At 38.2% G+C, this 26817-nt stretch overlaps 1 protein-coding gene across 44 annotated transcripts in view; it reads right to left on the bottom strand.

The window, feature by feature from the left end:
• The window catches only part of nrxn1 (neurexin 1), a 1150439-nt gene that overhangs the window by 25563 nt on the left and 1098059 nt on the right, over nucleotides 1-26817 (bottom strand). For 31 of the 44 annotated variants that reach the window (XM_062968862.1, XM_062968856.1, XM_062968876.1 and 28 more), the window contains one exon: nucleotides 1648-1735. In XM_062968862.1, the coding sequence (XP_062824932.1) occupies nucleotides 1648-1735 (88 nt within the window). The remainder of the gene's footprint in view (nucleotides 1-1647; nucleotides 1736-26817) is intronic. The other 13 variants (XM_062968858.1, XM_062968879.1, XM_062968864.1 and 10 more) reach the window with 1 other exon arrangement.

The raw sequence follows: 26817 nt of genomic DNA, 5'->3' as shown, positions 1-26817 counted from the left end.
TTTGGGAAGGTGTGTGGGGGGGTTATAGCATTTGAACAATTTTGAATGCCAAAAATGGAGGGTAAAATTTCTTGGGGATGGGGTGGCTTTGGTGCATCAGTAGGGATCACTAAGGAGCATGTTTCAGTTTCTTCATCTTTCTGCCTTGCTCCAAAAACAGAGAAACAAATGGGTAAGTAGTTGTTGTTTGTAGTTATTCCATTGTATTGGGTTCTGCCTCAAGTAATGAGACTGTGGGAGTTGTTTTCTTTTTGTGACTTGAAATGTACTCCATACACAATAGTGAAGAACACTGGACTTGTGTTAAATTTCAAACAAATAATTTCAAGCACTGTCTGAAATTCAGAATTATGGCTAAAGTAATGGCAGCTCCCCTGCAACAGATGTGATAAAGTCTGGACAGAAGCAGATGGAGCAACCAGAGTGGGGTCTGTAAAAAGCCAAGTTGCTATAATATAACAGAAGAGCCAAGGCACCAGGATGTGAAAATTCTTCTGTATTGCCAGCTCTTGTGGTTTTATAGCAAGTCTTGTTAATTCAAAAGCCCAACAGGTCCTGGTAAATTGGACTTGGCTGGTCCAAAAGAAGGAGAAGGTGCCAATGATACTTTTTGTAAAGTCACTTGTGTAGGAAGGATATTCTTTGCCTAAGAACCAGGTGAGTCATTGCCAGTCAGACATTACCAAGCTAGATAGAACAATAGTCTGACTCTCTGTGTTCTGTGTAATGAAACCTGGCAATTGAACAAAGTGTTCAGCCATCATTATTACGAAAAAAGTTAAAATTACAAAATGAACCTCTTATTAATGTACCTTATTTTTCATAATTTTCTTACCTGAAGATAAAAAGTACTAAAAGATAAAAGCTTTACATGTAAGCCATCTAATATCTTTGAAGATTCTATAGACTGAGGGCTAAGTTCTTGGATCAGGAGATGTATAGTAAGATCCTCATATCCATGGGGGATACATTCTAGAGACACATATATGTAATCACAGGTAATAGTAAATACTATATTTTCATGCTAAAAGTGAAATTAGAATATATGGTATCCCACCCACCCCCACCTCATGAAGAGGAGAGTAGTTCAACGGAAGAATCATATGATGGGGCACAGGTTTATTTCCCCTTCCTAGGTACCAAATCTGTCAGGAAGTCCAACATCCCCACCTCTCCCCTCCAATGAAGCAGTTGCCCAAAACTTTTTACCCACATAGGTAAGGTACTCTTCCAAGCAAACTTTGGATATATGCTACTCTTAGATGGTTCTAGCAGGCCAAAAGGCAATACAACAACAACAACAACAGCAACAACAACAACAACAACAACAACAATGCAAGCAATAACAAAATAAAACAAAAATAATGCAATTAATAACTTGTGGCCAACACCATCCTCTAACTCATGCCAATGAAATTTCTAGTCTGTTTGGAAAATGAATTGTTACAGAACCATATTAAAATTAAAGAGGGTACTTTCAATATCTTTTGATTTGTATACTCAGCCTCCCACGACTGAGAGCTCCAGAGCTGGAATGCGTGTTGAACCTGCTGCAAGAATGCTGGCTGAGAGAGAGTGCTTTTTTTTTGCCACCGCCACATGCAAAGAATCAAAATGAAAAGAAAGTAATATAAAAAGTTGACTAACCTAACCCACCTGAGCTCGGCTCACAGGGATCAATGTCCTCATCATCACTGGGGCATTCGGCCGAGGCCACCAGGATGTCATCTGTGGTCTGCAAAGGAAACAAAGAGCCCATTTGAATTAATCAGACTGGTCCAAGTATGTCCTCATCGATATTGCTGTCCAGGTTTGCATCCGCAGGCAGGCATCCAAGATCTTCAGAGACACATAACCCCCGACCAATTGTTTTTAATGATGATGTAAGTTTCTCTTTTGTACTCAAGCATAGATACAGATTATGTCACCACTCTGTATTTTTCTAAATAATGAGGTAAGGTTCTTTTTTTAATTGAGAACTAACAGCAGATGTCCAATGGGACAGATGGTGCTGCTTTCTACCTCCCTGATTCTGACTGTAACACTGTTGGTCTCCAGTTTTGCTTCCTCTCCTACATGATCTACTTTCATTTGTATTTTCCTTCTCTTTCTTCAACACAGTCCTGCACAATAAAAAAAAACTGTTTTAAGCTTTACTTGGAGAAAAAGGATATATGTGAAGTTCTCCAGCCATTTTTAACCAGTTCCATCTTGACTACCTGTTACCTTCATCTTCATGCCTATAGATGGAAATTTTTGGGCTCTAGACTTAGAACACTATGTTAATCAATGTCAATTCTTTGGTACCCTAAGATCCCACTTTTCTCCATATCTTACTGTCTCCATTCCTGAAGAAAAGTGGGGTACAAGAATAGCAAAGGAAGAATGTCAGCATCTGCAACTACAAGAGCATTATAGATGTTCAGTCTCATATATGCTTATTTGGTAACAAACTCCCACAACATTCAACAAGTCCCACTCTGAATATTTCCCCTTAAGGTTGAAACTGCAAATGTTTGTTCTTCTGGTTATGAAAGACACTTTATACTCATAAAGACAAAGGAGGCAACGTTTAAGTTAGCTTCAACTCTAGCATATCTATTTTAAGATATTGAACCTTGGAAGGGCTACCATTTTTTATAACATAGCTATAGAGCTTGGGAAGTTGCTGTGAAAAGAACGAATGTGCTGACTCTAAATGAGACCTCAAGCAACACCCTGGCACATCCCAGCAAAGAATTGCCTGAACATGTTATTATATTGCCTTAATGGAGAACTTCTCAAGCTTTGCATCTCAGTTGCACTTCAGAAGGTGACGTGGTAGAGTCCATGCTTTACATTCAGAACCCATCCACTCCCATATTGAAATCTCGGCATCTTCCACTATAGGGCCATTGAAAAAAGGTCTGGAAAATGGGCCAGTGCTGCAAAGCAGGAATGTATGAGAATTTCAATTGACTTTTCAAAGGGGTAGCTGTGTCACAGTGAAACTAGATATTAAGTGGAATCCATATTCTGTGAGATAAAGCTGCTTTTCATCTTACAATGAGACTTTTTTCAGACATGTCTTCAGCAGTCAGACTTGAAAATTAAGCCTGTGCTTAATTTTAACCTTCCAATAGCCAACCACCAAACAAGAAACACCAAATACAGGATAAATTGTTTAGGAAAATGACCTAGTATGACAGTCATCCATTATCACTTGGGGTGTATCTCAGTAAAACATGTAATGAGTACATGATCTAGTTTCATTTGTATTTTGTACACCAAATCACTTAAAAGTAACCTTTAAAAATTGTGGAATAAATACTGAGAACTGAGAATCTCTGGCCCTCGAGGGCAAAAGGAAGAAATCTTCTAAGAGGAAGGCATGCAAAACAAACCCTTGTTGGGACCACCCTCCATTTTGAAATCTATGTCCTCATTGTGACAGACCATGAGAAACAGCTCTACAGTCACTTACGAACACACACCCAAGACTTTCCCCTTGGAAGAAATAATACTTGGCCATGAGTGATCTGAATACCAAATTGTGCAATGCTTTTGGGAAGAACAGGTTTATTAGTATGTGAACTTTCCTGGACAAACATGCATAAACAGTACAATTACTCAGATGCATTTTTAAAGAACTTACCAACTTTTCCCATTTATTCACAAATGGAAGAAAAAATAGATTTGAAAAATGAAGAAGAAATCAAAACTGAACAATTTGTCTATCCTTACCACTGAGACCTGGATTTATTTGTTAGTCAGTTTGATGTTAGTCAAGGCTGAAATCTCCAAAACCAGATAGACAAAGGAATGTGAATCATTATTAGGTTGTTGTACAATCTGCATACAATTGTCATATGTTATTTTAAAAGTCACATCTGATATCGACTCCACTTTTCCAGATACTAAGGAAACAAAAAACAAACACGACCCAGATTTGCACAATGCCAGTGGTGCTGTGGACAGCATTCGTTGAGTGCTTCTATTTCTTTTCCCTTTTAATTGGAAGGTGCAACATAGATAAAAGCTCTGCTTGGCAAAAATGAATTTTGGTTACTATTAGAAGAACACATGATAAATGCACACAATGTGCAGGGCAGTTGCTTTGACAGTTTTCCTGGAGGGGGGATTTAGAAAGCGAAGGAGAATCTCTTCTTTGCCACCAGTGTGTAATGAGATGACATACAGAGAGATAAAATCATAACAAGGCATGCTCAGATTAGCAGACCACTTGGGTGACTGGTCAGATTCATCATAATGGTTAACATCTAACTCCTTTAAGAGTTTATGACTTCTTTAAAAGTTGTCAAAGGCAGGGATGGGTGTTAACTTTCCTTTACTGCAGCTTCATTCCTCTGAGTGTCAATACAAGAGAGCTGGATGATTTCTATGATGGGGATGTGTTTCTAAGGTTTGGTAGGATTATATGCAAGCATGATGTGTGAGTTGGATTAAACAAAACCCTTGAGAGTCCTAGCTTGCTGAAAGCCATAGGAAGGAATTTCTTGATGAGGTGAACATGTTCAAGGTGCCTTGGTTTGGAAAGGTGATCACATGAAGACACAAATGGATTATGCATAGATTTAGAGAAACTGGGCAGGGGATACAGCTGGATTTCTATCTAGGAGAGACTAATGGAGCTGTAACTATGGGGCAGTGAACCATTCATAGTTTTATGGTGGTTCTTTCCACAGCCACTCTGAGTCGCATAGGAATTGTCCATGTGCTGGATCCTATTCACAATAGAGGTTCGACACTGGGGCAGCTCTCCTATCACCTGAAGCAACTTCAGAAACTAAGAATAGATTCCCCACATCCTCACCAATGGATATCTCTGCTTTTCTTATACAGAATGGCCCCTAAGTACATGGAGAATACTTTTCCAGACTTCAGGTGGATACATGAAACAGTGGATAATAATGAATCCTACTGGAAATAAGTATGTCTGGCCCAAGAATACCATAGGTTTGCTCTGGAGAATCTAGAAAATGCCTTCTTATAGGGAATGTACAATGCCCCTATGAAAGCGGCTCCATTGGCTGCCAATAAGTTTCCAGTCCTAATTCACAACCTCTGAGGATGCCTGCCATAGATGTGGGTGAAACGTCAAGAGAGAATACTTCTGGAACATGGCTATGCAGCCCAGAAAATGCACAACAACTCTGTGATTCCAGGCATGAAAGCCTTCGACAGCACAATCATTGGTTGCCCTCTCCTTCTTTGGAAGAACTTTATAGGTCCCACAGCCTTAAGAAAGCTCAGAGCATTCTTGGGGACCCAGCATATTCCTTTTTTTAAAATTACTGCCTTCTGACAGGCAGTGTAATGTGACAAAGACAAGGGCAAACAGACTGAGAAATAGCTTTTATCCTAGGGCTGTGGCAATGTTGAACTCCATGGTTTCAGACTGATATGACATTGGGGGCTGTGCAGTAGTGGTTGGGGTATGGAGGGATGGGTGTGTTGTTTTGTGGTGTGTGCTGGGGAAGGCATTTAATTTCATTGTGCAATAGCAGAATGACAATAAAGCAATTTTATTCTGTTCAATAAAACTATTCTAATTGTGTACACTGGAATTAAATCCCATTAAACTCAATGAGTTTTACTTCTAAGTAGGGATATATTTGATTGCACAATATATGTATTAATGATTGCTCATTGTCACAAAACACATTGGTAATTTGAGTCTGTCTGTAATACTGTACATATATATATTGTCATATTTTAGATGTTGTGTGTTGCTTTGTGCATTTGTGTTTTCATTAATGTCTTGTTATACTCAGTCTCCAAAACAAATATTGAAATCTTTTGGTTAGCTCTTCCTGTTTGAGTCTGGTCAGATTACATTCTGGAGCTGAAAGATAAATTTGCTGAAAGCCAATACTTTGCTTTTAAAAAAAGAAAAGAAAGAAATAGGCTAAACCGATGGGTTTTCTAGCAGAAACCAACTGGGTGTGAAAAATTAGAAGGGAGTTCATGTGGAAAAAAAATAAAATTTCATTTCAGGAGGCTAGATTAACTGAGCAATTTTCTCGCCAAGACTGTGTAATTTAAATTTAATTTACTGTGTGTGAAGCTGATCTCTTTGACTGGCTGTTGAGACAGTTGTAGAAAGAAAACTCAGATATGTCACACTGACTAATATTATGCTCAAGCTTCCCTCTTCCTTGCACCTACAACCTTCTTATGTATAATAGATCCATTTGTTCATCCTCTAACAAGATACAATATAGGTGTGAATGACATGTGGTCCTCCAAGTATTGTTGGATGAAACTCCCACCAGCCCTAGGTATGATGGATGATGAGAAAGGAAATTTAACATCTGGAAGATCAGAAGTTACTGGTCTTTGAATGGGGAGAGTTAGTTCAATTATGGGTAATTTGTTCAGCCTAAGAGCTTAATTCGACTTTGAAGTTCCCAGAATCCATATTTCTATGGTGGGCAGAACTAAAAGCAAAGGATGGAACCAAAAATGTCTATCTATATATCTTATTTTAAGGGTTTTACTGCTAATAGAAGAAATGTTTCAAATTTGCAGGTTTGGGGTAGGGGGATACATAAAGTCAAGGGGAAAAAAACAAACAATATGATACCAAAAATGGACATAGCCAGATTGGGAAGCCTCCATAAGTCTCTGGGATTTCAGGGTGTTCGATTTCGTTCTTAAATTTCCATAAACCTAGGTTTGTATGCCTTAAAGTTGTTTCCAGCTTAAGAAACCCATAAGGAGAGTCTATTACAAAGGATTTTTTGCTAGCTTTGTTCAAAGGTTGCTGCCTTTGACCTTCCTCTAAGACTGAGTGAGTGTGACTCACAATATTACCCTGTGGGTTTCCATGGTCGAGCAGGGATTCAAATCCTAGTCTGCCAAATTGTCATCCAGTGCTCAGAACACTACACTACATTGTCTTTCTGAAACATGGCTATTGGCTTAGGCTTACTTCATTGTGAAGTTCAGGCCAAACTGCTCTACATTTCTAGAGTTATTCTCTGTTTATGCTAGGGAAGGAAACATTCAAAATATTTAATTACATTTAAAGGTCTTTCTTGAGTGTAAGGAAACTTTTATGAGGAGAATTCTGGACTGATTTTTACAGTTTTGGGACCTATTGTGTGCAAAATTCACATAAGAATTGTGTGTGTAGAAAACAGCATTTTCTATGTAGGAAACAGCCTTTAGCAGAAAATAGCATCACTGTGCCTGGATATGTGAAAAACTGTCTCATATGAGAAAATACCATTCAGAAATTTTGTGTTTAGTAACTCTCAAATCATGTGTATAGTCTTTGAAAACAGCACTGTTATTTGCAGCTTCCTTTGAGGGCCAGATGGTCAAGAAGTGCATCTTCAGCACATACCACTGAAACTGGAAACTTTATTGTAAAGTGGACCAATAAGGTTATTAGTCAGATAAACTGAAAATAGGTAAATACAATTTTGGACTAGACAGGTCTGATGTCTAATCTCACAGGGTTCTTTTTTAAGATCTTAATCTGAAATCATGAAACTAAAATAACACATAGGTGTGCGCTGCTTTGGAAACACACAAAGAGACATTGGCAGCACCACATTGAAAAGCCTTTCATATTGAGGTTAATCTTTTTAAAATTAAAAGTTGGCTGACAGTTGTAACTATGGGATTTAAAAATAATTTCCTAGAGGATCATGGCCCAGGTCTATCATGTATGAAATGTATTTAATTTCCTGGGAGAAACAGTTGATATATTACAATGTTTCTGTGTTTTCTCCCTGGATGCCACAATTCAAGGTACCTAGAAAGTCTCCCTTTTCCCCGCCACTGACTGGATCAACCTGAAACTGAAAATATTAATCTGACTTCATCAGTTTCCATTTTCACTCCTTCTTTCACTAACAGCCATTGCCACTATAATGGGATCAACTAATGAGCCATGTAACTCTGTTCCTCATGCACAGCATGTGGTTTAGTAAATGAACTCCTGTCTTTTCAAAATAATAGCCACTGTTGTTTCAAACAACCATTTTCATGCTTCCTGTTTACACTACATAATTTTAACTCCTTGTTTTACTTTAAACTGCCATGGTTCCAGCCAACGAAATTCTGAAGTTTATAGTCTAATGATACACTGGCAGCAAAACAGGCACAATCTAGCCTCTTTTCCTGCACTGATGAGCATAGGGAAAGAGTGATGGTATTGGTGCCCCATTTGGAAAACAAATTATTCAAAATTGGACCTGATCCTGCTTCCCCTGCTTTGAAGCCCTGGCATATTTTGACGTTTTTAAAACTCTGGAGTATCTTCTGACCAGGGTTTCCCTAGTTAGTGGCAAATTAATTTTTTTGCTTCTTTGGGATGTCATCTGGACAGCCCCCTTTTAATTGTGGGAACCCCTGCAGCAAAGGGGCTGTCTGGATGGGCCCTCAGACTCTGGGAAACCAGCACTCAGAACTGTAATTCGTCATAGGAACCCACTTACTGATATTTGGGCAAATCAAAATCTCTCAGTCTCAGAGGATGGTAATGACAAACTCCCTCTGAACAAATGTTACCAAGAAAACCTCATGATAGGTTCACCATAGACATGCTGTGAATCCCATAGCAGAAAACTATGACAGTCGAAGTAGAATTATAGCGCTAAAATTGTTTAGTGTGAACACACTTTTGGTTTAAGGGATCCTCAGCTTCCCTTTGGGGAACAGACTGCAGATATCAGTAGTTATTCCTCCAAGGTCCATTTTGTCAGAGAAACACAGTCCCGTCTCAAATTACAGAGGATTGGGTCACCTTGACAAATTTGAATATGTTGTATGAATGAGGCTGTGTTGTATTCAAACAGGAACAGAAACTAATAGCATAAGGCTGATTGATGGGTAAACTTCTCAGCAATCCCTTCAGAAATCTGAACATTCATTTTTCCCCCCCACTGGAATTGGTCTTACCAACACAGGATTATTTAAAACACACACATTGCAATGATTAATGTGTTAAAACTAAGGAAATCTACATGAGCGTTTAAGACCAAAGCATTTGCTATGACTCCAGACTGAATTGGACTCAGGAATTATGTCTGAATTATGATATTGATTGTTACATTTCAGTGACATTGGGCTGTTTCAGGCATTTCAGTGAACTACAGTGTTTATGGTTAAACACATGGTCAAATTATAGTGTTATGAGAAGGAATACAAGTGAAACTTACATAGGTGTATTTTGCTTTCATTGTGGCTGCTGGCTAAGCTACTTAGTTCAGAAGCTTTTATTTTAGATTAACCACCATTTGCCAAATTAATCAGACCTAACAAACTAAGGTTAATGTTAACTATTGTGTGGTGAATCTAGGAAACTACAATCCATAGCTTGAAAATATAGCCTATTTCAATGAACCAAATTAACAAAACGGTCATCCCACCATATTCACTAGGAGTAGGAACACAAATACCCCATGAAAGTGAAAATATGTGAGTAAAGAGATTGCTTTCTTTCCCCCTGAGAGAACACCTCTAAATGAATTTCTAGCAATTTCTGGCATGACTGTATTGTCAATTTCTGCTGAAAGCTGACCTGACCACAGAATAGCACTGAAGAACATATAGATTCCTACGAGAGGTGTTCTCTCTAGAAATTTCTGCTTTCCAGCATGACTGGTAGAAGTTCACCATAAAATCACACTGGAATACCTAGAAATTCCAAGCAAGAACTTTTTAATCATTTCCATGAATAATCAAATGTCAAAACTGCAAATGTGGAAGGACAACTGTAGTTTAAAGTTTTCATTCATGATGGTGTTGAGAACAATTTGTATCCTACCGTTTTCACAGTTCAGTATTCAAGATGGTTTATGAATGTTCCAACAAATACAACCCAGCATTCACAATATGCACACGTAAAATGCAATTAAATGATTAATGGAATTAAAATTAGTTGGAAATACGACCATTAAAATAAAACAATAAATGAGATGATAGCATATTTTGAAAGACCCTCCACCCCCAAGCAATCAATAATGAAATAGAAAAGTTTTCGTTTGCTTGTGGAAAAATAGTAAGAAAGGTATCAGACTAGCTTCTTTATGAAGGTAATAACAGAACATGGAGTTGCCACCAAAAAGGTCCTCTCACATGTTCCCAGCAAACACACCTGTGAATGTGGTCAGACAGACAGAAGGTAAAATAATTCTGGATCATCTGAAATGGAACCACAGCCTTTCAATGTTCTCCACACAATCACTATGGAGAAAGGGAGGGGGGGATCAAAACGTGAGGTTTTCATTATTGCTTGTCCTATCCATACTTACCCATAGGTTAACACTGTGTGTAAACCTTCACTATATCGGACCATGCTACTCTGCTTATTATAATGCTTCAGCATAAAATTAATTAATTAGTAAGAATAATGCTTCTTATGAAAAACAGTTTGAGCTGGATGACCAAGGAGAATGAGAAATGTAAAGGAAAGTTATGGGCAAGCTGAAAAACTTCACGATTTTTCATCTAAGATTTCTCAAACATCTACCCAGTCTTGCTTACTGAAGTTAATGACACAATTCCCATTGATTTTGATATCTCTGGATTGCACTCATTTAGTGCAGACAGTTATGTTTGCTGGGAACACATAACTACACTTATTTAGTTCAGATCTATCAAATGCAGGGTCACTGTCTGTATTGAATCAAATGTTCAGAAACATGCATAATCAGAGAGTATTTGGTGCCCGCTCTTTCTGCACATCCAACTTCCATTAAAGCTAATGGGTATTTAGATACACAAGTACTGAAAAGAGAATGCATTTAATTGCCTTCCAATTAGAAGAACATGCTTCATTAGCTCTGCTGTTTTGCTAAAGCTTGTTTTTATAAAATGGCTTCTGCTTGTGGAAGAATTCACTCAAATGTTTGAACCTGTTTGTTTAAATTAGGATTTCATTGCATCCTAACAGATTCTACATCAACAGGTCTTAATCTTAAAAACAGAAAAACATATTGCAGCTAGAATCACAAAATTGGAAGAGATCACAAGGGCCATCTAGTCCAACTCCCTGTCTTGCTAATTCAAAACATTATGTAAACTGCATTTCATATTGAGAAAGTGGATATGATTTATTGTTTAACTTCAGGTTATTTTGCATGCCCATCATAGGTAAAAATAGATATAGACTAAATGAAGTTTGCTGAAGATACTGATCAGTTTATATTATTTATTTATTTACAGCATTTATCACCCCGAAGGGGACTTAGGGCGGATCACATTACACATAAAGGCAAACATTCAATGCCTTTTAACATAGAACAAAGACAGACAAACATAGGCTCCGAGCGGGCCTCAAACTCATGACCTCCTGGTCAGAGTGATTCATTGCAGTGATTCATTGCAGCTGCTCTTCAGCCTGTGCCACAGCCCAAGCCTGAGTCAAATTTTTATCTTTTGGGATATTTAAAGATTATTTTAAAATTAACATCAAAATGAGAAAATTGTGACATGTGAGCTACATGTGGCTCCCACTTATGTGTGTGTGTGTGTGTGTGTGTGTGTGTGTGTGTGTGTGATTTGGGCAGGGGTGTCACTGAAATGTCCTCAAATCCCAGGGAATGGGGGCAATTTTGCCATTTCATCATTCCTATCTGTTTTAGGGTATGGAGCTAGCTTTTAAAAAGAAAGTAGTAAACCAGAAGTCAACCTGATATGGACCTCTGTGGATCGGTAAGTCATTTGTAAAACTCCAAAATAATCATTACTACTCTGGAGGTTGGTGATAGTAGATTACTAGTTTCAGTTTGAGTCTCACTTATAGAGTGCTATCATTGGGTTTTTGTGGCAAGATATATTCAGAGGAGGCTGGGCACTACTTCAATGGCTGAGTGGTTTCAAACTTGTCTCTCTGAGTTCTAGTCCAACATCTCCACACTGGTTCTCACATTAGATCTTTTCGGTGGTTGGTGAAAATGAATGTATAATGACACACTCACTTTATTTTTCCTTAGAGCATGACATTTCATTTCAGCATTAATTTTTTGGTCTCAAATTTAATAACAATGAGTTCATAAAACAACCACAAAGGTGCTCTGGCAATCTTGCTCCACTCAATAAGATTGTATTATTGTATTACCTGAAGGTAGGTGGTTACCTTCCACTTAGTGGTTGTTTTCCACTAAGTAACCATATTCCCAAATGAAAGAGGACACCTTGGATCAGGTTCTAGAGCAGGAATAGTTAGGGGACATTAGTCCTTCAGAGGGACCCATCCAAAATGTGCCCAATGTCACCTATGGACTGTGAAGGACACATTATTGTCTTGATTTGGTGTGTTTGTTTCATTATTATGGCATTGAATGTTTGCCACTTTTGTTTGGAAAACACACTGAGTCCCTTAGAGGAGATAGGGCAGGTTATACATTAATAATAATAATAATAATAATAATAATAATAATAATAATAATAATTTCCCTGGTTGTGGCCCTCTCTGAACCCCTTTAGGTCTTTTTCCTGTAGAAAGTGACCCAGAAGGTATTTTAGGTTTAGAAAACCTACAAACACTTGCCATGGGCCACAAAAACAACTAAGGATCTATTTATCTCATTATTTCCCTTGGAGCCACCAAAATGGCCCCGAAGATCATATTTATGTAGAACATGGGGCACATTTTCCCATATTTAGTCAATACACAGTTGCTCTAGATGCACTGAATAATATCACAACTGGCTTCAACCAGAAAGGTGTGTGTGTGTGCGTGTGTGAAAAGGAAAGGTATCACTATACTGAATTTCAACCAAGTAAGGTATTTTGTTTCATAATGGAAAGAAACTGCAGGTGTAGACCTGAGGGAAACAGACCTTGGAAAGTCTCAGAATGTTGCTATAGCAATAGCCTGGGAAAATATATCTATGAGCTTCATTGTTAGCTCTTGAGTATGCAGCTGAGTACAAGAATGTAGGTTCCCTCTCACTGGCTGCACAACGTCTGTAAGCTTATTGTATGAGGATAAGGCCTGCAAATTACTGCCACTATAACTTAAGGCTTCAAGTAACTGGGGACTGAAAAGTATTCAATTTATTTTGTTGAATTTCCTAAACGCTGCATTGCTTTTTAGATCAGGACATTCAATGGACTGTTTCATTTATTTTTGCATTAAAATGAAAAGAGGGCTACTTAAAGATAAAAAAGCAAACCATTATTTTTACCCTTTCTTTGTGGCATTATTATGTATTCCTATAAGGCAGGCATCTTTTGTGCTTAAAATGCTATCTCTACTGAAAATGATATGAATTTTTCCCAAGGCAAACCGGGGGAAGAGAAGGAACATGATAAGCAAGCACTCTGCAGAGAGTTAAAAGGAAACAATGGAGATAATTAGGGGTTCTTGACTCACCTTTGGTAAATATATATGTATATTGCACACTGTTGCCTGCATGTTTTGGAGCACAATGCCAACCAGGTTCTATCAGCCTTGACAATGATCAGGGATGACAGAAACTATAGTGGAAACATAGGAATACTTGTTCGGGACGAGACAAACAGTGCAATATATTTGTGAGCTGAAATGACCATAGAATGCATGAGTAGACATACCATGGATGAACAATGCTCTTCTCTTAAGTAAGTTTGATTGATAATGCAATATTAAAGATGTCACTGATACACTGATATTTCTTGACTCTAGGGAAATGTATGAGCTTTTGGGGCTTTCAATGTCCCCATAGAATATGAAGTGAACACTATGGCTACACAATTCTCCATAAACCTGGAGATATCTGAGCTAGTAAGGAAATTAAGTCACTCTTTCTTCTAACAGAGGTACTTCTTATTGACTACTTCTACCTACTAGAATAGCCACAGTTGCTAGTATTTAGCGCCACTATAAGAACAGCAGAAGTGAGAGGGAAGAGGTTGGCAGTTAGCTCTGGGCAATAAAATATTTACTGGGTTATGATGCTTTGCACACAGAGAAATAAGATCCAAATTATATGATCTTGGGTGAGATGGTAGGATGCAATAAATTATCTTGTTCTCTCCTCACCCTCACAAGCATAAAAAACTCAGATAAATGGCTATATATATATATATATATATATATATATATATATATATATATTCCAAGAAATACTTTTAGCAAGTTCTGAAAAACATATGTTGTTTTCTAATGCAAGCTATGAGGGACTCTCTCACTACTATATCATATTGCTATCACAGACATCACTGAAATAGGTCTCGAAAATTATTCTATCTTCTCCATTTTGTGTGTGCTGTTTAACCTAACAACTACTATCACATTCCTGTAATGTCTTCTTTCAGCAAAAACAGGGTTGGGCTTGGTTTGTGTCTGGAATTTTACAGCAACACAGAGTTTTCTTCCTACATAAATCCATCATGGTTTAAAGCGTCCTAAATAAAATGAGGCCACAGGGGAGACTAACTACCTTTTGCATTTGCTGCTAAAATGCCAAACACAGAAAAATCCAAAATATACTCACAGACCCTCTTACTTTTAGCCTTAATGATTCAGCTGTTTCAGTGCTTAAAAATCCACTTTCCTGTCTCAATGGCTTCTCCACCTCACAACATCTATGTATTTATGGTGTGCCTTGTCTGCGTTCATGCCAACAGCAGGGACGCTGCTGTTCTTGCTTTTGTGCCTTTGGAGCCTTCTTCAGTGGCAACGCTTGAAGTAATTGCATGAGATGCAACATAATTATTCATGCAAATTGCTTTTCAGACATTTCAAAAAAACCTGTTTCATTAAATGTGGATGAGCAGAGCCGAATGGCTTATTAACACACAAACTGGCACCTCCTAAATGTGCCAGCCAATTTGCACTGTATTCCTATGCATATTGGAAGAGCATCTTTTTAAAAGTGGATTACTGGGCTAATCAGGGTTAATCCATCCCAGATACAGAATACCTCTCCTTTGGCAGTCCTTGGGCAAGCCAAACCCCAACAAATAGGGTATGGTGGGTACTGGAGTTTTCATGAGATCACAGCACTTTTCCTCATTAATACAGTGTAGTACAGTGATTCTCAACCTGTGGGTCCATAGATGTTTTGGCTTCCAACACCCAGAAATTCTAACAGCTGGTAAACTGTTATAGGCCAAAACACCCACAGGTTGAGAACCACTGCTGTAGTACTTTCCTGACATGAGGGCTGGTTGGTATGTCTTCAAGTCATTTTTGATTTATGGTGACCCTAAGACAAGATATTGTTGCCTTTGCTTTCCTCTGATTTTGGGAGAGTGGATCTTGCCCAAGGTCACTTAACGAGTTTCCATGGCTAAGCAGGGATTCATAGTCCAACTCTCAAAACATTAGATCACATTGGATTTCTGGAACTGGCATTGCCTAAATGGCACTACTGCCATTTGGTCCCATGGAAAAGGAAAAATACACATGTAGGGTACATAGAATGATTCAGTCACTACTGTAGCTATTAATTTCCATAGCTGGGAAGGCAAGCTAGGTTGCTAGGTTGAAAACTGTAGATGACTCTTGTACCTGCTATTGTTCTATGAAGGAAGGGATTTCAGCAAGTGTTGCTTCTCAAGCAATCAGGGAACAAAACCAATAAAGATACAGGAGCCTTCTCAGTTTTTCTTTCATTCTGGCCAGCCTATTGCAAGTAATTCATTGGAATTATTTTTTTTACCTTAATTCACTTAAGTGGATACCTTAATCCACTTTTCCTGCAATAAATTTACCATTCATCTTTTACAATGTTAAAATGACATGTGCTGTTCTTTGATGGCTTCTCATTATGACAAGCTATTACTGAAACCTCTTAAGAAGTAACTCAAAACTCAATAATTTAAAGCACAATTCAAAGTATGAACTCATTGGTGGAGTTTTAGAAAGCATTGTAGGCTTATCAAATCACTTTAACATCCATGGGTTTGTGTGGCCTCTAATATTTCTAAACTCTGGATGTGGGGAGTAACAATATTGCCTATGCCCTCCATTTGGCCTACTTTTCTACATTTCATCCATGTGTTCAACCACTTGCAGCTTGCACTCAGGTTAGCTCCCCACTCAGCCAACCTTCGCCATGGCTTTACCTTCTCTGTCATCCCTTGATAACAACAGAATCTCAAATGAGACCATCTCACAGTCCTGGCTTCCTACCCTAAAGGAGGAATACAAAGTTGCTCTGCCTAAATACACCATAATAGGATTATGCTAATAATCAAACTTCGGCTGCATGCCTTGATTTGTACTTTAGGCAAGTTGTTACGACTTGTGCATCTGTTTAACTCTGGAATCGCAGCCAGCACTGAGGCATGTGCATGTAAAACAGGAAAAGCTGAACAAAAGCATCATGTCTCCCCACCTATCTAAAAGAAAAGAAAAGATGCCACTGCGATTTGCAACATTCAGAGCATCAAGTACAGATTTCTCACCACATCACTTTCAATTACATAAAGCACTTGCTGCCTATATTCCTGATTGAGTGTGTACTGCAAGTGGCAATAAAGATAATTTGACTCCGTTTTACTAACTTATAAGTCTGACCTTACTAATAAGAACCCGAGACACCTGACATGAGTACAAGAACAGCCGTGGATTGAGCTGGTTCCAGGTTTATTCTAAAGAACACAATATTATTATTGGTTAGCATATGACCTGTTTCTCTCAGCCAGAGATAAAGCACATTTAAACTTCATCTCATTTGATGGGAGAACATTGAGCAGCTGCTCTGCGGCCTTCTTTGGATCAATAGGGCTTAAAAGTGCAGAACATTGGCTGGGTAAAGCACACTCTTTTGCCCACCAATCAGTTTATATAAATGCACAGCAACCTGTTCTTGAACTGAGAGTCATTTCCTACAGAAAGGCACCCCTTCAATATGAAACTGCACACAAAATGGAGCTGCACAGCTACACTAGTTCAGACGCATTACAATAAATCGTAAAGCTTCTCAGCATAGGAATGAGGGCAAAATCTGCTAGTTCATATTTCAGTGTGAATGTATCAAATTTACGCTTCCTGAACTTATCCAGAGAGTGAAACACAGGGATACATTTCAGAATGTTGCAATGTAGTGGCCCAAGGCTTCCAAAATATCAACACAAAAATGTGTATAAATATTCCTATTTTATAGAAGCCACTTTAACTTTGGAAAAACCACCCTCCTGAATATGTATGCTTGGAAAAATGTCTGCAAAAATATGTATGCATATATGCTGCTTGGAGAAAGTAATGAATGAATATGCAAACACACAATATACAGTAGAGTCTTGTTTAACCAACCTTCACTTATCCAACAGTCTGTCTCATCTGATGGAAGGATATGGAAGGCCTTACTATATTTGAAAAAGTCAATTTTTTAATTGTACAAAATGCATAAGGTCTTGGGTGAACTACAACTCACATCATGTCAGGTTAACCCCAAGAAACTCCATCAATGCGTACTTAAAGGTCTCTACTGTCCCCTTCCCTTAGCACCAATTGGGGCAATTAGCACCCTTAGCCATGCCTACCAGGATGACAACAAGTGCAGGGGAAAGGGAATGAAGCAGGTGCCCCTGGGAGGGAGGGCCCTCCTTTTCTTCTTGCCCCCCTTCCCAAAAGCTTGCAAAGCCCTCCCCAAACAGAGAGGGGGGAGAGAGAGAGAGAGAGAGAGAGAGAGAGAGACCCACACACTTTTCCTTGGTGACCCTTTAGTAAAAGGATGGTGCACAGCTACCGGATGGAAGAAAGAAGCAGGAGGGATCCAGAAGGGGATCAGGTTGCCAAGATCTCAGCTGAGGGCTTCCCAAGAATATAAGGGAAGGGGCTCCTGACCCAAGGGGTGGGAGTGGGGCCCACTTTGACTCCCATCTCCACCGCTGTTGCTGCAACCCAAGGAAGGAGAGTGAGGGATCATCTTCTTCCCTTGGCGGGGCTCCCCATCCATGTTGCAAGGAAAACCCAGACTGGAGAGACTATGAAGGGAGGCAGAGGAGGAAAGGAGGGAGGGCACTCTTTGGGGATGGTGTGAAGCCCCCACCAGCGGTGAGTCAGTCAGGTGGGCCAGGAAAGAAGGTAGAAAGGGAAGAAGAGGAAGAGCGAAGTGGGGTTGGGAAGGAGGCCCTTTTTTTAGCCCCCACCCCCCAAAGGTGCACATTTATGTTTATCCAGCATTCTGCCAGCCTGTTTATGTCGGATAAGCGAGATTCTACTGTATATAAAATGGATTTGGAAAGAGGACAAAATGTGTCAAATGGGGCAAATGCAAACTTTGTGCTTGGTCCATTTCTAGCTTTAAATGTCAAGTCACATCAAAAAGTCTAAATTTGATGAGAATTCTCACAGTCTGTTTTGCCCAGAAACTGTGTTTTCTGTACTGGACACAGCTTTTCATGCACAAGAAATAATATTGGAATTCCTGCTTTTTGGCAGGGGGTTGGACTGGATGGCCCGTGAGGTCTCTTCCAACTTCTATAATTCTATAATTTCTCTACAGAACATTACCCTTTTTACAAAAAATGATGTTTTCTGTGCAAAATAGTCACATACAACTCTGGATGTGTAGAAAGTACCAAATTGTGAATAGGCTTCAAAATCTTAATATACTTTCTCCAGCAGGAAGAAAATTGCAAAATTACTCATTGTTTCCTTTGGGGAAAAAACTTAGTGAAGAACTACATCTCTATTAAACACATCCAAAGGAGCATATATGTATCTAGTTAAGCTTACATTTCTGAAGATCTTCCTGTGGGCAATGAAGCAATTTTAATTGAGATTTCACATATGTTCTCTTCAATTTGACAGGCAGAGCAAGTTAAAAAAAGTCATAGTAAAAGAAAACACGTTACAAAGCTAATTAAAAATGGTTAACTTCTAGGTGGCTGAAATAATAACCTGTCAGTGACCTATCAGCATGAATTCTTCAACAAAGCTTTGCTTGGTTTCACAGATAAACCTGTTGTTCCATGCTATCCCGTGACACCAATTAAAAAATTAATTTGCTTTAAAAAGTAATCGTACCTGCCGAAGAGGATAATGGCAAGATACTCAGTTCTTTTTTTTTTATTCCATACACAGTAGGCTATAAAACAAGGTAGCTTTTTAATGCTATTTCCTAGGGCATTGCATGTACAGTCATACTTAGCATTTCACAGCTGGTTTCACAAGATGTATGATTATGTTGCTTGGAATTACATTTGGAGACAAATTCAAAGCCATATCAGAAGCTGATACTCATAATGAAGTCAGGATTTAACAGACATTACCAATGTTTGCTAGAATCGCTTGCATAACACCCATACCACACATTCAGAAAACATCAGAGACAAAATATTTGTTTTACTTAATTGACATTCTGATAGATAAAGTGTGAGCACATAAGTTAAATACTCACAGTAACAGTCCACCTACTGGTCTATCTAGCCAATACACTTGTGGTCAAAATTCAAGATGGTGGTGTTGACTCCTTGGAAAGTGTGTGTGTGTGTGGCATGCTGGCCCGGAAAGTGTACACACCTGCCAGTGCCTGCAGCTGAGCGCCTCTTACTCTAGAGTTAGAGGTGCTTGGCTGCAGGTACTGGCATACACATGCACTTTTTGAGCCTGCACATCATACATACACAAGATAAGGAGGTAAGTTCTGGGAGGTACTCGGCTGCAGACAAAAGCAGGCTTTTGCGTCGAGCAGATTTTTGTGCAGGGAGGGGGTTTCCCATTTCGTGCTCCTGAAGAAACAGAAGACACGAAAGAAATGGTAGAAATGGTAGGAACGAATTACGCACACAACTCAGGGCTATCCACTCATGCTGGCTCTCATCCTCATGCTTTCATCCTTACTTCCCTGTTATTGTTTTGTTCTCAACACATCATGTACTTTGTGATTCTCAGAGCATTTAGGGATTTTTGTGTGTGTGCCTTCTAACATAGAAGGACAGTCCTTTCAGACAAGGTCACAAAATAGATGTTCATCACTTAGTGACATCCTGAAGTGACAACATATTCCTGGCTCTTCATCTCCCTTCATACACAAAACATTTGGAGCTGTAAGCTGCCTTGAATTCCCCATGGGGTGAGAAAGGTGGGATATAAATGAAGTAAATAAATAATAAATTCTGGTGGAGATGAAAAGTCTTGAAAGTTGAGGCTAAATCAGGGCTCAGGAACTATTAACCTTCAGGTTGCTTGTCATAATCTGGATGGGATGGAGTTGATATGAACTGTAGTCCAGAAACCTATGGAAGACCACAGGTTTACTAATGTAGAAGTGATAGTGTTCATGCATCTATGAATTAGGAATTGCTGTCCTTTTTGTCATTGCCACACAATTACCTTATGTACCAGTTCAGTTCAAATAAGCTTTTCTAGAGGTCTGGGTAATTTTAATAAGGCTTGTGAAAGACTGTCACATTTGCTAGGGTTGGGAGTGCACAATCCTAATGAAAGTTTGGGGGAAAGCAAACAAAAACCCACTATTTTTTAACCCTGGGAGAAAGTGTCTAGAAAACTAGTAAGTCCTCCAGCATGATTCTAGGTTCAGCTTCCAGCCATAAAACCATGTTGGAGGATCTACAAATGCCTAAAAAAATATTCCTTGTACAAATTGCTAGGTTCACCAATACTGAATGTAAAGTTTTAGTGCATTTTAATATTTTAATGTTTAATAGCTTATGCTTTTGTTTAATTTTTACATTTACATTTTAGTGAATGTTATTGTTTTAATTTGAATTCTTTTATATTTATTGTTAGTCACCTTGAGACACTGAAAGATGGGATAAAAACAAAGTGTATGTGTGCACACACACCTCTAGAAACCTTTCTTACTTTCGCTGCAAAATCCACGGCAGTATCAGAACGTTTAATAACATCCCTTTCCTCTGGCAGACTCTGCACTGCTGCAGAAGCATCCTTAGAATGAAATACACTGCTGAACAAACTGTTTCTGGATGATTTCCTCTAATGGGATGACAGAGGTGACAAATGCTAGGTGTAGCACATGCATTCACTAGAGCCAGTCGCCTCCTATTCCACTTCTTCTTCTCACATGAATCCTAGCAGTTGCTAGTAACATACTCTGCTACTGGATGCTTCCTAGAGACCACCTGTCATTGTACCATTAACCAGTACAAATAACTACACACCCAGACCAGCTTGTTGCTCTCTCATGCGCTACTGCTTTGGGGACATAGCGAACAACTTTTAAATACAGTTCCAGTTCCAGCATGCCAGAATATCGCTCCATCTAGAAACAGATCAGAAAAACAATGTACAAAATTTCCAGCCAATTTCCTTAATTATTAAGGGGTATACAATGCTTTGGAGTTTCACTTTGTAATTTGGAGATTCGTATGATCCCTTAATACAAATCTACAAATTACTAATAGTAAAGGGACTCTTCCAACGCATTATGAATCAAAACACAAGCCTCTAAAATGTTTGGAGGCATTTGTAAAGATTTGTTGTTTTGGAGCTTTTTTTTTTTCAATTTAACACACTTCATTTTCCATAATTGTTTTGGGTGGAATGGAGTGGGGCTGATGTGATTGACAAGGCCAGCTACATGCTGTTTTTTTTCCTTGTCAACTAATCAGAAGAAAGGTAATATCTGACTTTTTTACAAAGCTGGTCTCTGCCCCTCCGCATCTCTGTGTCTTTTTGTTGTTTGTGGAAGAGAGATAAAAATGTGTGTTGGAGGTCTGTTCCGTTTCTGTGTGTTTTTTAAAACTTAAAATTATAGTAGTCTTTTGGTAATTCTGTTTTTTTCTGTTCCTTCATATCCAGTATATAAGCTTCCTCTGTTGAAATTATCCAACCTCAAACTTATATTTTCCAAATTCCCATGGCTATACTCCCTCCCCAGCCCTTATCTTCCTCTAAAATCCTTTTTATCATCTTACTGTGTGTGCTTATTGCTTATAAGTCTCACTGATATGAAAGTGATCACACTGGGGCTGTAACGCAAGCAGCCCTGTTCTTCCATGTCACTGTGCCACAATTTGAATGGATATATTTTGTAGTTTTTAAAAAATTTCCTAAAAGCCAGTAGATGAACAAATTTTTCTGAAACTTGGCCAGCTTGCTGATCTGCTTATCTTGTCTCATTGTGCAGAAATGCAAGGAGATAACTCTTGTAGTGTGTGTGTGTGTGTGTGTGTGTGTATATATGTGTGTGTGTGTGTGTGTGTGTGTAAATGTAAAAATTCCTAAAAATCAGTGGATGGCCATCTTTCTGAGGCATGTGGAAAGCTCTTTCAATAAAAAAAATTCTTCCTAATGTTTAAATACATATATATGATAGTGATTGAAGGATTGAAGATAGAGGCATGAGAATAAGCAGTAATATGGGAATCCATCTATTTCTGGTTTACAACAGTTGCATAAAGCACTACTATTCTAAACTGCCTGAATACTTAGGTGGTTGAGACAGGTGCACCCAAACCCTTGGTGGTTTTCAACTCTACTTGAAGCAACATTTTGATATTTATTGTTGGAAAGATAGCTTTAGCCATCATTTTTGTAATTAAGAATTCAAAAATGGAGAGTGGAGCCAGTGCATGCAAATGGAGGATGAAGTATGTGAAGTATGCGAGCTCTCCGAATATTCAGTTTTCCACCTCAATTGAATTTCTTTAATTTCACTTTAAGAATGGGACTTTCTTGGCTTTTCAGTTATGGAAAAGATCTGCCCAGATGCTCACACTAACAAAAAAAATTCCTATCAATATTCAGAGAATATAGGAAGATCTTCCCCAAGAATGAAGTATGTGAGCTCTCCGAATATTCAGTTTTCCACCTCAATTGAATTTTTTTAATTTCACTTTAAGAATGGGACTTTCTTGGCTTTTCAGTTATGGAAGAGATCTGCCCAGAAGCTCACACTAACAAAATATTTTTCCTATCAATATTCAGAGAATATAGGAAGATCTTCCCAAAGGATGACCTCACATCTGTAACTTAAACAGTGGTTTATTGTTTTCAAGTGGTTTATTGTTTTCAATTGTCTTCTTCCTATGCAAGCAATTTTGCAAAGATTCAGAGTTCATTTTGCAATTGTTTTTCTTCCTCCCCCAGAAATAAAACCTGACATTATTTGACTACTTTCCAGAAGTCATTATAGATGTGACTGCGTAGGAGTGCACAAAGAAAATAATCTCTGTTGTATAATACAGTCTTGCACTGCCTTTGACTTAATGGACACATTCAACACTATAGATGCACTATCAATTAAACAAATGACTGTACTGACCTTGAGGCTAGAAATAAACACAAAATGTCTCCACCTGAATAGTGTCTTTAATGAAATGGCAGGAAAGAGTGGCAAAATCAGAACAAGTCTTTTCTAAACTTCATGTGTGTTATTCAATTTTCTAGCTTTGTACTTGGAGATAAAAAAAACATTTTCATCTGAATATAAGGCTTATTATTGATCAATTCTGACCTATTCTTACATTTTAACCCAAAATGTGTAATCTTGTGCTAGTATCAATATTTTCTGTCTGACCTAATATTGACCTGCTATAATTTGGAAAAAGGGAGATAATATCTCATACAGTAAAATCCTCAATGTTAATATCCCCCTCTTCAAAATATCTTGTCAAACCACTGAGCAGGACAGGAATCATTTGAAAGCTCCCTGGAAGGGTTCTTCAGTTCCACCACTTTTGGTCACGTTTGGTAAATACACAGGACAGAGCCTGCTCCATGATGGCCAAGCCTTCTTACCATTTTTCCACTGGCAGATTAAGACCTTTTTATTCAATCAGGCCTATGAAATTTAAATTTATGCAGCAGTAACATGTTTTATAGGCTATACTGTATTTTGTTTTATTGATAGTTAATTAGTAATTATGATTTAAATGTATTTAACTGTCAGGGTGGATAGTAACAAGAAAAGACTGGCCCCCTTTTGTGCAGTGGCTGTGAAAAAGGGAAATCCCATGATGGAAACTACTAAAACAGTGTTTGAAAATAAAACTTTTTTGTTGTTATGTGCTGTCAAATTGACTTTGACTTACAATTACCCTATGGATCAGAAACCTCCCACAGTTCTAATTCTGGTCTCCCTGTTGGTGGCGGTGGGGGAAAAGAATACTGTTTTAAGTCTATTTCGTTGGTCTAATCTAAAAGGGTTCTTCTTGTGTTCTAAAATTACTGTCTGCAATGAAAGTGCTTTTTTTGTATACAAGACATGTGAATTGAAATCTCTTATCCCAAGATGAAAGAGACACGAATCAAGGAGAATCAATGACTGCCTCTCTTTTAGCTCAAGTTCTGAAGGTTGATCCTCACTGTAGAGCTTGTGCACAGGTGTGGATACCCAGCTACAAAAAGCATGCACATCTTAACAAAGCCACAGGTGGCAAGTATGCCTAATGCAGTCAATATCATCTTAAGAGGCTCAAAAGTTGAGAACCGAAAAAGGCTGAGACGCCATGCCTTTCATGGAGATACAATACAGTAGAGTCTCACTTATCCAACACTCGCTTATCCAACGTTTTGGATTATCCAACACATTTTTGTAGTCAATGTTTTCAAAACATCATGATATTTTGGTGCTAAATTCGTAAATACAGTAATTACTACATAGCATTACTGCGTATTGAACTACTTTTTCTGTCAAATTTGTTGTATAACATGATGTTTTGGTGCTTAATTTGTAAAATCATAACCTATCTTGATGTTTAATAGGCTTTTCCTTAATCCCACCTTATTATCCAACATATTCACTTATCCAACATTCTGCCAGCCCGTTTATGTTGAATAAGTGAGACTCTACTGTACCTCTTTTATATTTCCTTCACACAGACACACACACAAAACGGTGTGGCTCTAACATGGTGAGGTTTGTAACTGAGCAGAGAGATGAAACAGGGTCACATCAATCTATTTTTAGTTTGTGCCATTTTTGCATGTATTCACAAAGTCTACTCTGACCTATACCTGCATTAATCTCGATTCAAAAATAAAACTAAAAATCAGGATAGAAAACTGCATTTAACTTGGGCTTAAGCACTGATTTTAGCATGCTTCTCTCTGTGTTGCTTCTCCATTCCTATGCATGGGAAATAGGCATTTCATATCAGAAGGTGCAAAGGCTGAATTCCTCAAGTATCTCTTATTTGCATGCAGGCCTACCTGGTCCAAAGTCAGTATTAAATTCACTTTGCTACAACCTAGCCTTTTTACCTCAATGTTAAGAGTTCTGGAATAATCACTCTTTAGATCCTCATTAGAGATCATAAAGGCAAATGTTGACCTTGCATTGTAAATTGAAGTCCAGTGACTGCATCAACAGACTTAGCATGCATGGAAAAATATATCAAGGGTAATATTTAGGAGTTCAACAGACAGTTGCAACTGAGTGCCCTGGGAGGTTCAGGCAGATGGACTTTTTCTCTTCAATTAGAAACTGTATGTTCAGCTTGGAACAGAAGGCTGTTACACAAGTTCAGATTCCATATTTGAATCATCTGATGGCAAGGGGAAAGTCATGAGCTGGGAATGGAAAATCAGGAGAAAATGCAATGGAATGGAGTGCCCTGGAACATAGCATGTCTGGCCAATTGGAAAGTAATTGTACATTTTCTACTTCCCATTTGGGAAAATCTCCTGAGTATGGTCATTTGAAGTGGATGGAAATCACAGACAAAATAGTACCACTTTTACATGACTCTCATTAATTTCAAAGGAGATTTGTCTAGGAAAATGTTTTGGTGAGTTTGGCATGCTGGCAGCAAGCTTTTTTAAATTTCAGTATCTAATTTTGACAGATTTCTCTCCAATTGACTCTTTCACAAATTCTTGCTCTCAAATTATTGGCCATGGCTGATTATATTTTTAATTTGGTTTGAAACTACCAAAATGTTTTATCTTCAAACAATGGTTAGACAGGTCTATAGGAGTGACTGAGCATTTAATGAAAAAAATTCTTGGGGAACTGTCTTCTTTTTTTATTTTTATGGAAGGAGCAGCAAACAAAGCAGAACGTCACTTCACAGCTTTTTTCCCTAGAGCTGACTTTTCACAGGGAAATGATATGATGCCTTTTTCAAAGTGTCACTCATGCAGCTTCTGGCTTTTCAGAATCTCAGTCACTGCTGGAAACATTTATTTATTCATCTGACTGCTAATGCATATCCTGTCCCCAAGGACCAGGGCAGATAAGAAAGGTTTTTAAAAATGTAATAACCAAACAAAATGTAATTAGAAAGGTGGGGCTTTTTAATTGCAGCTTAAATCCAATGTCTAGTCCTCATTATTGTAGACCCATTAACTCAATGGCTCAATAGGTAAGACTACACTTATGGAAACCCCAATGATATAACTGATCTAATAAATCTGCTCTCATTGGGGCTATCAACTGGACAAAATCAAGACAATGGACATTCATACTTTCTTAGGCAGTCATAACATCATAGCTGGGCTAAGATAGTTTGCTGTTTCAGAAACAGTCAGAGACAAAAAGAGTGTTAAAATTTTCAAAAGTGATCATAAGATATGTTATTTTTGTGTTGAGAACACCTAAATAAAGAATTCTAGACCAAAGAATGTTTTCATTTTAGGATTTAATCTACACAAAGCTTGTATATGGTTGTATATGGCACAAACACACACACAAAATTATTTCTGCACAGAGATGCTACAGTTGGGGACTGATTCTGTACAGAATTTGCTCATGTTTAATTTACTTAGAAAACAACATGTTTTGTGCAAAAGATTATATTCATGCAGAACACTCTTTTTTTAACGCTTCCCTAGGAATCTCTAGGCTCTTCAGTGTGAGTTTGAAGTCAACATCCTCTGAAAGATGTGAATGCTGGAGGAGTCAGATATTCCTAGAGAGACCATATTAACCAAATCTACAAAAGTTAAATCAGAAAATCTAGAGGGATGACTGCACTAAGGGGTCCAGGGTG

The sequence above is a fragment of the Anolis carolinensis genome, chromosome 1, assembly GCF_035594765.1.
Source record: "Anolis carolinensis isolate JA03-04 chromosome 1, rAnoCar3.1.pri, whole genome shotgun sequence".
NCBI lineage: Eukaryota > Metazoa > Chordata > Lepidosauria > Squamata > Dactyloidae > Anolis > Anolis carolinensis.
The sequence above is the reverse complement of the archived record's forward strand: the minus strand, read 5'-3'. Positions and strand labels throughout refer to the sequence as shown.